This window comes from Chaetura pelagica, unplaced genomic scaffold (genome assembly GCF_000747805.2).
Source record: "Chaetura pelagica isolate M959 unplaced genomic scaffold, ChaPel_1.0 scaffold344, whole genome shotgun sequence".
Classification (NCBI taxonomy): Eukaryota; Metazoa; Chordata; class Aves; order Apodiformes; family Apodidae; genus Chaetura; species Chaetura pelagica.
In genome coordinates this window covers 8,558,217-8,574,050 of record NW_009953098.1, presented here as the reverse complement: position 1 = coordinate 8,574,050, position 15,834 = coordinate 8,558,217, and the positions used below count along the sequence as shown (strand labels likewise).

General features: G+C 44.0%; 1 protein-coding gene across 1 annotated transcript in view; it reads left to right on the top strand.

Moving 5' to 3' along the window:
- The first annotated feature begins 11,738 nt into the window (after positions 1–11,738).
- The window catches only part of CAPN6 (calpain 6), a 38,652-nt gene continuing 34,556 nt past the window's right edge, over positions 11,739–15,834 (top strand). Inside the window, exon 1 of the mRNA XM_009997148.1 lies at positions 11,739–11,903. Within this exon, the coding sequence (XP_009995450.1) occupies positions 11,739–11,903 (165 nt within the window). The remainder of the gene's footprint in view (positions 11,904–15,834) is intronic.

Genomic DNA, 15,834 nt, shown 5'->3' with positions numbered 1-15,834 from the left:
GGGGAGGGGATGGGGCGGCAGGCGAGGTCCTTGATGTACTCGCAGTTGCTGAGGGTTTCCAGCCGGGAAGGTGCGGGATGGCCTGCCCAGCCAGCCAGCCAGCCAGCCAGCCACCCACCCAGCGCTGAACGGAAGCCCCCTCAGCAAACCCCACCGTGATCCTGCTTCCAGGCAGGGCTCTCAGTGCGCACCGTGGGCCCTTTTATCTGCTGAGACAAGTACCTGCTCAGAGAGGTGGTGTCGGTGCGTACAATAGGCCTTGGGCCTTGCTGGGCCTTGCGGCTCCACGGTCGCTGGAGAAGAGCGGGTTTCCTCACGGCTTGGTTCTCGGGTCTGGAGGAGAGCTGGGCTCTGAAGGGCTCATAGACAAACCAGGTTTGTGTCTGTTCTGGGAAGTGCTATGGCTGTACCCTCAGGCTGTGTGTGCTCCGGAGCCATGTTCCTCTGCTCCTCTTGGGCCTACATTCCCCCCTGACCAGCCTGCCTGAAAAATAACACTGAATGCCTCCTTCAGATCTTGCTCCTCCAGGGAACCTGAGAGATGGCAGTGCTGCCTTGGTTTTACCTGCTTCCTTTAAGAATATTGTTGTCTCTGACTTGCAGAATGGGATCTTTTATTTCTGAAGGTTTAGATATTTTCCTTATGATTGTGTTTAAGGTAGTTGAGGAATAAATCCTGCCCTGTACACTTACTGGGCAAAAAACTGCTCTGGCAACTGTAGCTAGGGACAAAGCACAGCCCCTTCTGTGCCCTTTTTTAGGGGTTGTCTTCATTTTCCTTGGGGCTTTGTGGAAGGGGCACTGCCAGAGAACCATCAGTCTGGGACTGATCCCGTACTTCAGTCCCCCCTGTCATTTATGCTATGGAAGATCTTTTGAAGGAACCTATTACCAAATTGGCAAGATGAAAGGGATGAGTGATCGAGATTGTAAATGCTGTTGTTGAGCAGAATCAGGCCTTGGCTGGATCCACAGCTCTGAAAGTTTTTTGCGAAACTTCGTTGTTTTTCAGATTCTGTCTCTTGGGCTCTTCTCTATACAAAATTGCCTGAATTGAGTAAACATGTAGGATTTAAGTAGAATCTCTGCTGGAAGCCACGTAACATTTTATTAACAAATTGCCCCATGAAAAAAGTAAATAATAGATGAATGTAGCTCTGGTGAGATGTGAGAACCTGACAGTGGAATGTGTTTGCAAGGTGATTGACAGCTTGCAGCCTTCTATGATAGTCACGTGTGGAGCCACCTAGACACCTTGCAGTAATTGCTCTTCTGTAAGACATGAGAAACCTTTTAGAGCAAAGTGATGTGGAGTTGGACTGAACTGTGAAACCAACAAGTCCTTTGGTGTAAAGATGACCCTGCTATTACATCCTTCTTTGTGAAGAGAGTTTTTCTATGAAAGTAGCTCTCCCAGATCAGGGTTGGGTGGGAAAAGAAGAACAATGCTCAGTTCTAGATAGCAGAATGCTGCAGCTACTGAGTGAATAAAATGGAGTGGCTTTGGACCGTAGTCTGTTCAAATTCTGCTGTTAGCACCAGCTTTGGGCCAAAACAACCCCTCGTAATTTCTGGCAGCCATGTAATCAAGCACCTGGCTGTAGCCCAGAGCTGTGCCCCTTCTGCAGCTGTGAGTGATTCTGCATTAGCCAGAGCTGGCAAGGCACTGAGTAGTGCTGCAGCTGGGCTGGGCTGCACTGAGGAGAAGGGTGCTGCAGGGGGGTGAGGAGGAGTTAGTCTATTTGGACCTGGGGACTGAGGGGTGTTTGAGTTGGTTGTGGGTGTAGGATTGTGTAGATGGCAAGGTATGCCCTTGTAGGGGAATGCATGTTTTTATTACGGAGGGATGGATGAGATCTGAGCACAGGGACAGAGCAAGGAGCTGAGTCTACGGGTGTGTGGGAACTACTGCCTTGTGAAGGAGCAAGTTCTGCTGTTTACTTGTGATGCGTCCTTACACAAAGGCCCAGCTCTGGGCTGTTGTTTGCCTGCAGAGGGTGCAGGTATAAGTCAGGTTTGGAAAGCAGCAAGTCTAGAGCAGAGGAGGGTGTGGTGGGTCACAGCTCTTGGGTTGTTAGCAGGCTGTGCAAGGCAGCCATGGGGAAATCATGGACACCTGGAGGTGCAACCCAGTCCTTGATGAAAACCAGCCTAGAGGATTGTGTGAGGATGATACTGAGAACATCTCCAACAGGGGACTGAAGTCTGATGGGAACATTCAAAGATTTCAGGTACTATGTTGGAATGTTAAACTGTCCACAATAAGTGAGACCTCTTTCCAGTCCACAGCAGTGTAACTGAGCATGGCTCTTCAAATGCTTTGGCATAGCCCTGCTGAATTATAAGCGTTTTCTGTTGTGGTTTTGCTGCGAGACCAGAGCTGTCTGACTGCCCTTGGTTGCTGCCAGTGGGCCTCATCTTGCTGCCTCTCTAAAGGAATTCCTGTTTCTGTCAAGACTTTTAGCAAGAGCTCCTCCTTAGCCCAGACAAATTGCATGCAATTCTTGGATTATGGCACGAGATTTAATACTAATATGAAAAAGTTTTCATGGTTTTGTTTCACATTGGATCAAAAGCAGGTACTGTGAGAATGCATCTATATAAGCTCTGAATGCTTATTATCAGCTCACAAAAAGCAGAATTTGGTTGTACTTGCATGGGATTTTTCATGTTCTTCCCTCAACTGCACAAATGAACCACAGTGTGTGTGTGTGGTGCATATGTAGGCAGACATCAGCTTTTTATTATGATTTAAACTCTGGTCTATTTACTCAATCATGAATTGAAAACACGTGGCTTTATTATGTAGGGTCTTTTTTACTCATTAAATGTTAAAACTGTAGTGGCATCTCTCAGGGACTTCTATCCAAATTTCAACATGCCTTCAAAAGGAAGTGGGGTAAGTGCTTTATAGGGGAGCAAACCTTGCAGTACAGAAATTTATGATACTACTTAACACTTCTTCAGAATATTTTCTGGATGTAACTCATCCCCTGAAAGTTAAACTCCTTTAGGCAAATAAAAGATTTGCTGAATAGCAAGGTTTGGGAGAGGAATGGACCTATTTGTAAACTTAGACCAGTTATGCTATAATGTAAGAAGCAAATTGGAAGTTAATATTTAAAATTACTGCTACAAATGAAATTTTGTAGTGTATTCTGAAATGGCATTTTGTTCAAAAATTGGACTACATTTACTAAAATATAAATAAAAGCCACATAATATTAAAATAAAGATGTTATAATCCTCAAATGAGAAAAAATCCATGTCAAATTAATATAAATGTTTTGGATTTACCCAAAATTATATTTGGTCTGAGCAGAGTATGGGGAGAAGAATATTTCATCAAAACCATTTTTAAATTATAATATATTTTTGTCCTATCTTTTATTTTGCCACAGATAAATGTATTATTTTCTGAGTTCTAGACTCTGTTGTTACCCCCTGAAGTGACATATCTTCCTTTTCTAGCACAGGGAGAGGGGCAAGACGAGTGCTGGAGTGAGGACAGGCATGTTCGTAATGATGAGAGATGAAGAGAGCTGGTTCACAGTGGTGCCAAGCCCAGGAGCAGGTCACCCTCGCTGAGGCTGAGGTCCCATGGGGTCTCTTCTGTGGCTCTCCCAAGTTCCTCATACAAGATGTTTTCCCCTCCACAGCAAAAGTTGGCAGTTCTAGACTGTGAACAGTCAGGCCAGAAGAAAGTACCCAGGAGTGTGCTAGATCTGTCCCAAGGCTGCTGAAGTCATAAAGCCACCTGTTGAGTTTTGCTGCATCTCCTGATCTGCACAACCCCATCCAGCTGCAAGTCCCACAGAAGTTCAGTGTTTCTCTCCTGGACAGGCTGTTACGGGAAGGGACATGATGTGGCAGAGGCACTGACACTGGCTTTACTCAAGTGGGGAACAGCATGCAGCCTAATAAGGAATATAATTTTTTTCATGGTGCATGTTAATCTGCCCTGTTTTCCATATAAAAAAAGCCTGCAGCTCTTGCCAAGCAGCCTCGCCTCAGCTCCTTCTTCAGAAGTTCATTCACAGTTACAGTGCAATCGCAGCTATTGAACAGTTTACCAGGACTAAACAAGGCTCTGCATTTTGGATCAGCTGGGAAGATTTCCTGGTATCACTGTGACTCATCCCTGGAAGGGTCATCCCAAAACACACCCCCTGTGATGTGATCTTGGTACAGTCTGAAGAGTCCCAGGTTAAGAAGCTGAAGGGATTGTTGTTTGCAGGAGTCACTTTGGAGTTTACTGTGCCTCTGAGCAGGGAGAGTCCTTGGCCAGGTAAGTACCAGAAGTAACCTATAAGCTGGTGTTTACTCAGTTTGCACCTTTATTATCAGGATGAAAACTGTGTTACTAGTAATGAGCACTTCAGCCAGCATAGTTAGGAAATGCTTTTGTCTGCTGCAGTAACGTACATTTTTTTCAGAAAGTCACATCTTGACTGCGTGCTAACTCTGAGCCAAGCCCTCAGTGTTATTTGTTGCAAAAGCATGGCATTCCTTCAGGTAGTCCCAGTCTAATGCTAGTCTTCTCTCTACAGGCATCATTAGCAGTTACACTGGGTAAAGAGGTGACACTGATAAAGTGTGATTTGATCTCGGTGCTCATAAAATACCATTCTGTCCCTCATCTTCTAAAAGACTGTCAGTTCTCTCTCTGGATGCTTTCACTGTGAAATTCAAGTGGAAATTTTGCATTTTTTGCTGCTGCTGTTCTTGTGAAGGAGAGATTTTTATACTGTGTATGAAATGATAGCTAAGTTGGTACATAAAATAATTGAGGGGCCTAATATGGAGTTACCCATTAGTTTGTAATTGTGGTCCTTTTTTAAACTTTTACTGAAAGGCAGAATGGGAAGATACTGGAATACTGAAGAAAGTCATTTCCCATGGTCTCAGCACAAAAATTTGGTTTGAATGAATCAAGTGACATTGCTGTTAGCATTTTCTTTAGAGCTTGTTATAGATCTCTTGACTTGGATTAATGTTAATTGTAATAATTGGCATCTACCATATTAAATTACTGTTTTTAAAAGTTCAGAACTGAAAGTGTACCTTTCTGTAGTTAGCTGCAAATCTGTCTGGTCTTGCAGCTATAGTGGAAGCCAAAAAAGGTCAAGCTTTTTGGAGATACCTGTACACTTTGGAAGATCCTGTCTTCCCATCCTGAGTCCTTGCTTCAGAGTCCTGTTGAAATGGTTGCACGTTCTCACAGTGCTGTGCACAGTTGTTTAGAAAGGCATTTTAATTGTGCATGTCAGCTGCAAGCAAATGTGCATGTGTTGATCTGTAGTGCTCTATGTGTTGTCACCCTGGCTGCTCCAGGAGTCAGAGACCCTCAGAGCTCTGATGTGTACACAGTTTTACATTTCTGAGTGCTGGCTGAAATCTAGGAAGGGACTTGAGCATCTGCAGTGGGGACAAAGGCAAAATGCTGCGGCCTTAAGGGTAACCTAGTGTGAAAAACTTGACTCAAGCTACTGCTTAATGCCTAAACTCCTAAGTGCCACATACACCTATGGCTCACGAACTGTGAACCCCAAAGTACATGCTCAGTACAGGGCAGCTGCTCGGTGCACTGTGAATATCCAGTTGTGGCTGCCAAACAAGCTTTGCCTCTGGCTGAGCCCCCTAGGGTCTTGGTGCCAGAGGACATTGCCCAAGGGGGGAGAGAAAATGGATAAAAGCTGTTTCACAGACAATCATACTGGGATAAACTCTGAGAAAACACAGGGAAGGGAGAGAGGGAGTAACACCAGAGTTGACCCTGTCTGAGTGTGTTCTGCTTGGAGTGGTTTTGACCATGAAATCAGCATTGTACTGATGGGTAATTCCATGTACACGTGTGTTTGATTTCACTCATGTTTCAAGCTGAAAAGATCATATATATCCCTGGCCATCAGCCCTACAAATTTGGTTGTCTTCTGCTCATGCCGGATGGAGTCCTTCCCTTTGGATATAGTCACATGTAAGTGCAGCTGTTCCCAGCTGCTGTTTGCTCCACCTGTCCAACCCCAGTACTCTCAGTCCGTGTCCCTGATGCTGGAGCAGCCTCTGAGTGTGGGATGAGGGGCTGCAGAGTGCAGTCAGCCAGCTCCTCACACCCCAGAGGACTGCAGGGCTTTTGCAGGGCATGAGACCTGACTCCAGCACTCCCTTCCAGAAGGATAAGAATGGGCTTGCATTTATCTCACCAGGAACTTAATAGAAGTGAGGTGCTATCCCCTCAGCACTCAATAAAGCTTGGTATTTTGTTCAAGCAGAGAGAGAGAGAGCATTGCTGTCCAAAACAAAAGAGAAACCCTGGGACCACAGTTCTGTTAAAATTTCCTGTGCAGCAAATTTGATCCAAATTGAATATGCTGTTATTAATGCAATTGCATATCCACACGATACAGATTTAATGCTGACTTTGTATTTCTGTATTGGTTTATACATATAAGAAAAGATACCAAAACCATCATAAAGATGCCCAGTGCAGTTAGTGTGTTGAACTGTTCACAGAGTTTGAGTAAAATCCTCCTGAAGTGATACTCTGTTATAAGCAGTGATGCTTCTGATGCATCAGTAGCAATGGAGCAGCCAAGATCATGGAACCACAGCATATGTGAATTGGAAGCTTTTCAACTGCTTTGAATTCCGCTGCACTCTTAATACAAATTTGCAAAGTCACTGCTTTGTGAGGATCTGTGCTCATTCTGCACAGAAGAGAAGGCAATAACCTTTTCCAGCTGGAGCCCTGGAAGTGCCTTTAATTAGTTTTACAGAAAACCAGTTCAGAGTAATTTAAACCTTTTGGCTGCAGGGCTGCTTTTTTGGAAGCACTCCCTGCTTTGCTTACTCTGAAGCAAGCTATGAGTTTGGAGGAGGTGTTTGGGGAAATACTGAACTGTCTTTGCAAACAGTTAAATACTTGAGTCTCTGTTTTGCTGTCACAGTCTAAACAGAGGCTTTAAGGTCTGATGGTAAGATAGTATTGAAGTAATGGAGTTTAGAGTTGGGAGGTTTTTGTGCCTTATCAAGACGGGCACATGACTGCAGTTACGAAAGAGAAGCCCCAGAACCAGGTGTAGGTTGTTTTTATCACTGGTAAGGCTACTGTTCGTGTGAAACAAAGGCTGGCGTGGTACCTGCAAATAGATAATAATCTTAAAATAGGGATGCTACCCCAGAGCACAACATGTGCTGTGTGTATCCCTTCTGGCATCCTTCTGTGGTTTACCCAGATGGGGGCTTTTGGAACAGCAAGAATGTGGTCCCAAGGCTGGGTTGTGTCTGAGCTTTGACAGGATCTGCTTGCTGAATGTAGCTTCATGTTCAGAACTGTGTTCATCTGTGGTGTTAAATATGGGCTAGACATGTGCTCAGCCTTTTTAGTCCTGGTGCTGTGCATGGAAATTCCTTTGAGTCCTGCAGTTGGAGCAGGGAAGTGAGGTGCATGATAAAATTTATGCACTGCACTCCACCAAACGTCTTCCTTGAAGAGGAGTTTCATCTAGAGCAGAGAGTTCTCTGCAGCTGTTTGGCAGTGCTCGCCTTTGGGACTGAAAGCTGTTTTTTGTTATGGCAAACCCAGCTCTGTGCCCTCCCTGCGCCCTTCCTGCAAGGGTGGGAGTGGGAGGGATGCTTTCACATGCAAGCTGTCTTGCTGTGGAGGGGTGCAAATGACTTAACCTCTGCAATAATAATAATAAAGTCTTTCTGACTTTACCATGTGTCAGTTACAGAGAGTAACAAAAATGGGCTGAGAAGAGATTACTTCTGTTAGTTTTTGTGTGCTCATTGCCTGAACTCAGTGGTAGTGAGAGTGTAATTTTCCCTCATTCTGGTCTAGGCAATTAGTCAGTCTTGTTTGTTGTGGATCTGCTATGTAGCAGCTGGGGAAGCGAAAGTTTAAGACAGAAAAATGTGAGTATGAAGAAATACTGTTGAGTAGTGGAAATAATATGTGAAGCTCGTCTTAATGTTCTTGTGAAGAAATGCATTTCAAGTGAATGTCCCTTTAAATTAAGGCTGCTAATAACACCAGAAGCTGTTATTTGCCACTGCGTAGAATGTCATTTAGCTGTACTCTTGCTGGTTCCGACAGGGGGAAGCATCTCTGAATGTTAACTGTAAGTAAAAATGAAATGCTTCTTCTCTCAGGCTGAGGAGGGGACTCTGTGAGACTTACACTGGCTTGTCTTCCCTATTCTGCTTAAATCCTTTCTTCTGATCAAAGCAGGAATCTCATTACAAAAACAAAGGGTCAGAGAAAGACTTTAAAGCTTAGTGGTTGATAGCTGAGAGATGTGGGATCTGTACACCTCCTGGTATCAAGGGGGATTGCTGTGGTGCTGTAGAAATTTTGGGGTCAGCTGTGGAGCTGTTGTGCTGCCCAGAGAGGTGATGTGCTGGGGAGCTCAGCTCAGAGACTGGAAAGGGTAGAGAGCAAAACAGTAGTTGTATATGGTCAGGAAAGGAAACAAAAAAATGTAAGAATGGCTCACCTGTAGAGCTATTTGGGGTTTTTTCCCCTTCCTCTCTCTTCAGTCCCTCCCCTGAAGTGGTCCCTTTCCCTCAACAGAGCAGCAGAGGGTCTTTGAATGGTGGTATGGTATTTTTAGAACCGTGCTCCTTCGCCCTGGTCACATTGTGCACAGCTCACTCTGTCTCACATGACAGTGCAGGGAGCCCTGGAAGGAGCAGCTGCCAAGCCCTGCCTGGTGCACCCTCAGTGCAGCTGCACCTTCTAAGCATCTGCCCAACCACAGGTAAACTTGCTGGGTGCGGAGCAAGGGAAGCTGTGCTGCTATTTTCTATGCGCTCCAGAAAGGAGGAGAGACCTTTGATGTTCAACTGAGGGTCAAAAACTAGAAGATGCTTCAAAAATAAACTTTGGGGTAGGAGCCAGGTACCTGCTGATTCAGCCAGGTTATGTCATGTCAGGAAGGTGACGCCACAGGAGAGGAGGGACTCTGCTTTAGTCCTCCACCCTCAGTGCTCAAATCACTAGGCTATTGTATAGAAGTTGCTCTATATTCCTCACTGTGGACTTTCCAACAAGAAAGAGAGACTTATTTTGTGTTTCAAAAGTGTCATTTTGGGTTCCTGAGAAAGTGAGTGTCTGCTAGTTTACCAGGTGGTGATGGGGCTTCAGCTCCAGAGCTTTGTGTCCCTTGGGTGGATAGAAAGCAGCTATTTGCAGCCAGGCTGGGCAGCCCAGGGGCCCAACTCTCTGAGACATGCAGTCAGTCATTCGCTCAGAGTGGCATAGAGAGCTTGGAGGGGAGCACCTTAACAGACTGTGGAAAAGCTTCCTCCTTGACGTGTTCCCCTGGGTGAGCACTGCTCCTGGAGCCCCAGCTGGGGCAGGGAGCAGCTTGGTTTCGTGTGCTGTGCTTTGTGAAACTGCTCTGTGCGTTGCTGCCAGTCTGGCTGTTGTGTAATGGGGTGTTAATCCTGGATGGACTCACGTTCCAGTCCAGCAGATAGAAGAGGAGAAAGGGTGGGGGAATAATGAGGTCATTGAAGATCTATCTCTATGAATTAGACAGTGACAGCTGAAAACCTTATCACCCAGGAGCTATTTTAAAAACAAGTGTATCTTGCAAATAGGCTCAGTTTAGAATGTTAGTTAGCTGTGGGGAATTTTTAACAAGCAAGAATACCAGTTATCATGAAATAATCTGTATCCCACACAAATTAGCCAAACTAATTTATATTTTTTTGTCCCTGAACTATCTTTGTATAATTGACAAGTTGTTCTGCACTTGGATTTGAAGAACTGGTTTGTGGGGGGAAGCAAGTCTGTTTGTTTTGTCTTTGGAGGCCATTTGCCAGGAGAGATGCCTTGTGACTTTTTTTCAAGGGAGATAATTAACATGAAAATAGACCTTAAGAAGAAGGAAGCTGCTAAAACTGACATAGTATCAGTGAACCATTTTGATTTTGAACAGTTCATTGTAGTGTGTTAGTGTTTTATTGAAGGTGAATGACACAACCACTAAGGGACTCCATGGCCTGGTTCTGGAAGGGGAGCCTTGGCCTGGCTGAAGGCATAACAATTTTTTCATTGATTCCAGCAACAGTAGTAGAGTTTGACTCTAAGTTGTTACAGTACTGATGTATGCAAAATTTATTGCTGGATTTTTACCCTGAGAAAGGATGGAGGATGAGCTGGAATTTGAAGATTTGTCTGGTCAGAATAGCAAGAACAAACTATTTCTTTGTCCTATCACTTTGATATGTAAGATTCTGCTTGTAGAAATCAGGTAGTACTTACACTTAAGAGTAGATTACTCTGAGTGTACTCTGAGCGTAGGAGACTTTGGAATGGGTGCAAGAAATGGAACAAGGTAGAAAAGCTCTCCTGACTTCTGTCCTCATTACCATGAGTGAAGGCATTAGAGCAACATTCCTTGTCCTTGAAGGACCAGCTAATTTATTTTGGATTCAGGGGGAAGGAAGTGGGAGGGAGAAAGAGAGAGAAGGTGGTCATTAAACCCAAGATTATTTTCTCTGCAGTGGTTTTCACTCACAAGGTCGAAGACCATGATGAATTTGACACTTCCAAGTTTTCCTCATTACTTTTCTGTATTTCTCCCATTTTGCCATGGAAAGGCTAGGCTTGTGCCTAGCTCAGTTTAGTTTTCTGCAAATTTTTGAAATCTCATCCAATTTGTGCTGCAAGTGGATCAAGGAACACAAGATGAGATCACTGCAACTGGATGCAGCAAGTAAGCTGCTAGAACAATGTAATGCCCTGCTTAATTACATGCATGCTGTTTAAATCTCATTATCTGACATCAGAAAAACTTTCATTTGTCTTTATTGCTGTGGATAGCTCAAGGAAGGGGAGATACACCTCTAACCCGTGGTGGGAAGGAGGAAGAGAGGAACTGACACAGAGGAGTATTCCAAACAGAGCAAGTTCAGATATTCTCTCCACTCCCTCTCTTGAAACGAAGGTAGCATCCTGCACGTCCCCCAAGCTTCAGACTATTTTGAATTATTTCTGTAGCTGTTTTCTGATTTGTAGAATGTTCTTAATTTATTTGAGTTCTGTGGCTGTGACCATAAACTTGCCAGGTTAGTCACGATTTTGGGAAATAAGGCAAGCAAATTGCTTATGCTTTTTTTGTTGTCATTGTGGGTTTGTTGCATTTTTAAAATCCTCATCAATTATTTGAAAATACTAGCTGTTTCTGGGAATTCAGTTTCCTGAAACATAACAAAGTTCAAAACAGTAATACCAGCCAAAATATTGTCACTTAAATTTAGATGACAACTCTAAAAATATTTTTTTGGTTTTCTTAAGGCGTAAGAGTTGGAGTAAATAATTATGACTCTAGTGACCAGTAAAAGAGTGTAGAACAGAAAGGTGGTCCAGTCCTTTACACATGGTGCAGACTGAGAAGCCAGGCCCAACTCTGTTAACTTTTCAATCAATTAGACAAAGCAAAATGCTTGTTTTGTGCCTGGGCTGAACTTTCAAATGTCTTTCCTGATAAGAGTTCTGTTCAGCCAAGAATACCATCCTAATATACAAGATGTTTTTGGATTTTACGGTCTTCTAGTCTACTACTTGACATCATGTAATTTATAATCTTGTTAACAGAAATCAGTAACTTGTTTAGAACAAGTTATGTATTCTGTTGTTTAAGACCGGTGGGTGATATCATTTATGGACTTTAAAGAGCCTTTATAATTTACACAAGCCAAAATTCATTTTATCCAGACAGAACGAGATGTCTTCATCAGTGCAATTCTTCAGGGATCAGAAGTACCATGAACTGAAAGGGCAGTGTATCCAGCAGAGACAGCTCTTCAAAGATCCTGAGTTTCCAGCCTCAGATGAGTCCCTTTTCTATCAGTCGGCACCACCAAGGAAAGTTGAATGGAAGCGCCCAAAGGTAATTGATACTCTCATTGTGAGGAGGTGCAGTTTCTGTTGTTGCACTGTCTTCTCTGTGCTGAAACACTATTATGTGATATATCCTCCCTCCCTTTTCCCACTCATTTCCTGTCACTGTGTGTGTGATTCAGACAGCAGAGCCTGTGTGTCACACTTGCAGCTGCAATAAAAGTGCCTTGCAGTGTGTGCATAAGGAGGCCAGAACTGTCATCTACTGAGGCAGATTCTGAGCAGGCCACTTAGGTCTCTTGCCTCACCAGCTCACCCAGAAATACAGCTGTGTCTGCCTAACCCTCCCAGATGTTTGTGCAGCATCTTGAATGTGAAAGAACTAAGTGATGGCACCCAGTTCCCTGTCCTTCCATCTACGCAGGCAATGGATAGCATGTCCAGTTGCTGGTCCTTCTACACCAGTAGAAGCAGGCAGCTGTTTGCTTTACCAAGCCTGTGTAGCTGTCTGAGCAGCTGGGGGGGGCTGCCCTGAGCACACCAAGCTGAAGGATGTTTCTGCAGTTGCTGTGGTTGTTGTTGGTGTCCAAACAAGTTAATCTGGTATCTGTGAATCTAAAGCTTTTCTGAGGAGAGGTGAAGGTTGGTATTTTAGTTTTGGCTCACAAATACGCTTTGTTCAGTTACCGTAAATGGTTGGCGGTGTCCAGACAGAGCTATGCAGGCTATCTGTATAGTTGAAAGGGTTTTATTCTGCCTTAATGGAAAAAGGAACGTAAGCAAGAGAGAGAAAAGAGGAGGAGGGAGGGTTAAAGGGTTTCTTCCACTTTTTGTCCTTGGATCTGCACCTGCAATGTTAAATATGTTCTGTTTGCTCATTCCACTCAGACTCGCAGTGATAGATCATTAACAATCTGACACTAATTACTTGTTTTGTACTTTCAAAGTCCCTTTGGGAAAGGGGACAAAGATAGGGTAGTGTTACTTCTGTGGCATCCCAGTATTAAGAAACTGGAGAACACAAAAAGCACTGTGTAATTACACTGCAGCTACCCTAGGATGGTGTGACTTGCCAAGGAGAAATCTTACAGAAAAATCATCCAACAAGTAAGAGCAATGCACACTGCTTATGTGCACTACTGCGTCTGGGTTTCTCTGGGTGCAGTGTGGCACAGTATGCAGCTGGCCAGCAAGGCTAGCAGAGTCTGGTTGCACACAGGAGGTTATGTGTGTATTTGCTCATAATGCTGTAATTGAGTGCTGGGTAGTAAATTAACTCAAAAGGTCTGACTACACCTGGGATATCTGATAGAACTGGCTGAATCATGGAATTGGCAAGTTGTAGCACTCTGAAATTCCTTATTTTATTCAAAGTAGGGAAAAGTCTGAATGTGCCATAAGATTTGTCTAAAAATAAACTTTGATCTTATTTTGCTTTATTTCTAAATCACCTTCCCTTGTGACATTCTCCACACCAGTGATGGGTTATAAAGAATAAAAATAGGATAAAGTGCCAATTTTTTTTTTTACTTCTGGGGAAGAAAAATAATCTAGAAATGTTGGACTTGATTTCAGAGAAAAAAAAATCTTCTTTGTCAGAATGACATTTTCTGACAGAATTGTTGACAGATGACACTGGTGTCAGACTGCTGGCTGTGATTTTCCTGGCAGCGTCCCACCTCCTGTCCTTGTCCTGCTGTAGCCCCAGGGGAGGGCTCCTCCTGGACAGCCCTTTGGTAGCTCAACCCAAAGCAGTTTATGGGTACTTCAGGCAGGAATCACCTTGCCCAAAGGTTAGTTGCTCGTAAGGGATGTCTGATGAAGGGCACACACCACCAGTTTCCATTGCAAGCAGCAAAGAGGAATTGATCCAAATGACTTATCTGAGATGTTGGCTTCAGGCTGAGGTGAATCAAATCCCACAAGTACCTGGTTGTTGCCAACCACAAATTCAGTGGGTGAACTCAGGTGTTGATGCCATCAACATGAATACTTTGCTGGTGTTTCAGGATATTGGGTTCTGCTAATATCTCAACTCTTCTGTCTGCCTGTAAAATAATAAGAGCTGAGCACGACCATTTCAAAGGTGCAGCATCTTCCGGAGCCTTCCAGTGTGCAGGATGCCACCTTGCTGTAATGTGCCTTTATGAGGTACAGGTTGTTCCCTCCTTTGTCCCTGACACCATACTGGGAGGTGCTCCCACTGTTTCTGTGCTGTTCCAGGCTGCCACTGAGGGAGAGTGGGGTCAGCTACTGAAGTTGCTGCTGAAGTTTTAGGTTTTGTTTCTCTGTGTCCAGAACTGTCCATATTTCTCCATTGACTCTTGTTGTGCAGATGAACATAAGTTGCTAAACCATGTGTGTTGTGACTTTTTTGTTTGTACTTAAGATTCTGGCACATGTGAAATCTGGGGAGATGTATTACAGAGGGTGGTGGCAAGCCTCTGCTGAGCTTAGCAGGAGCTCACAAATCCTTTTGTGTGCCCCAAACATGTGGAGGCATTGATGGGAATAAAAAGTTGGTTTCAGGTTGTAGGTTTTGTGAGCCATGCACCAGTGTCTTGTAGCTTGCTTATTTGTTGTACCTCTCTGGAATGTGTTTGTAGGAGAAAAGGACTGTGAAAAAATTGGCCAAATACTAATGTGAATGAAGTCTGTGGTTTTTTTTTCCTTTTGTGTCTGTCACATCCAAGATCACAACACCATGGATTTTGTCCTCCACAGACAGACCAAGTGAGTCTGAGTTACCAAGAGTAACCTTCAGTGGGTGACTTTCAGACATTGCAGCCCATTACTGGTGCTGAATGGGGCTCCCAGAGGATTAGAGAACTTCCTGAATTACACTATTTATCATTTTAACAGGCACTTTTGAATGCAGTAATTGGCTGTGATAAGATGAGTGCAGTAGCAGGGACGCTATTTGCCATTGTTATGAATAGTTTTTACTTGCCATTAAAAGCAGATTTAGCTTCTGATCTCGAGCTCTAGCTTATTCTCAGCTGCAGGAAAGATTAAGTCAGATGTTTCTTTGCTAAACATGTATGCATGAATATAAAAAGGGAAGGGCTGGAGTGCACCTTAATTTTTATAGAAGAGCGTAAGCCGTGCAGACTCGAAAGGGGAATAAAAGATCATAGGCAAAGTAGACTCTGACCTGAGTTTAAACCTTTTATCTTAAGAAAAAGGAAAGAAATTAAGAGCTAAACTCTAGGAAGCAGTCTGCCCTAGAAGATAACTGGGGAGAGTGATGGGAAGGTTTCTGTTTGCATTAATCATGTTTTTATGTTAAAATTGTGGAGGTGGAGAGAAGACCATGTAGTCCTCTAGATAGGATGCAACCTGTTAGTATGGAGGGTGTGGATGAAGGGACCACAACAGGTAGCCAGAAACCACCAGAAGAAAATTATTTTTAAATGATGGTAAAGGATCTTTTCTTTGCTCATTAGCTGTATGCACAATGAACTATGCACCCCATAACCCCCTGCCAATGCAGTCTAGCACTGCTGAACGTTTTATAGTGCTAGAGCATCCTTGGCCCTTGATTATACAGAGCTTGGCTGCAGCCATCTGCCATTCTCTTGCAGGTGTCCATCTGCAGAGAAGTAGCTGCTTGCCAAGGGTTGGCTGCCATTGCCCCTGCACTGGAGTGAAGGACAGGCTGCTCCTGGGGAGGAAGGTGTTAAATCTGTCCCAGCTGTGGGAGCTCAGATGTTGGTACAGATCCCAAAGATGCATGTGGCAACACAAAAGGATGCTCTTCACACCAGTTGCCATAGCAACTACACATTCAAATGGCAGGGATTGGCAGTTGGAACCTGCAGAGGATGATGCAGTTGCAATTAAGTCAAATTGTTTTCGGGTTGTTAGATTTAATTTTGAGCAAGGGGGGAAGGGATGAGGTGATGGGTGAACATTAGTGGTATTAACAAGGGTCTGACACCAATTTGAGATCCTGGTGTAGGCAGGACTCCATCATGGTG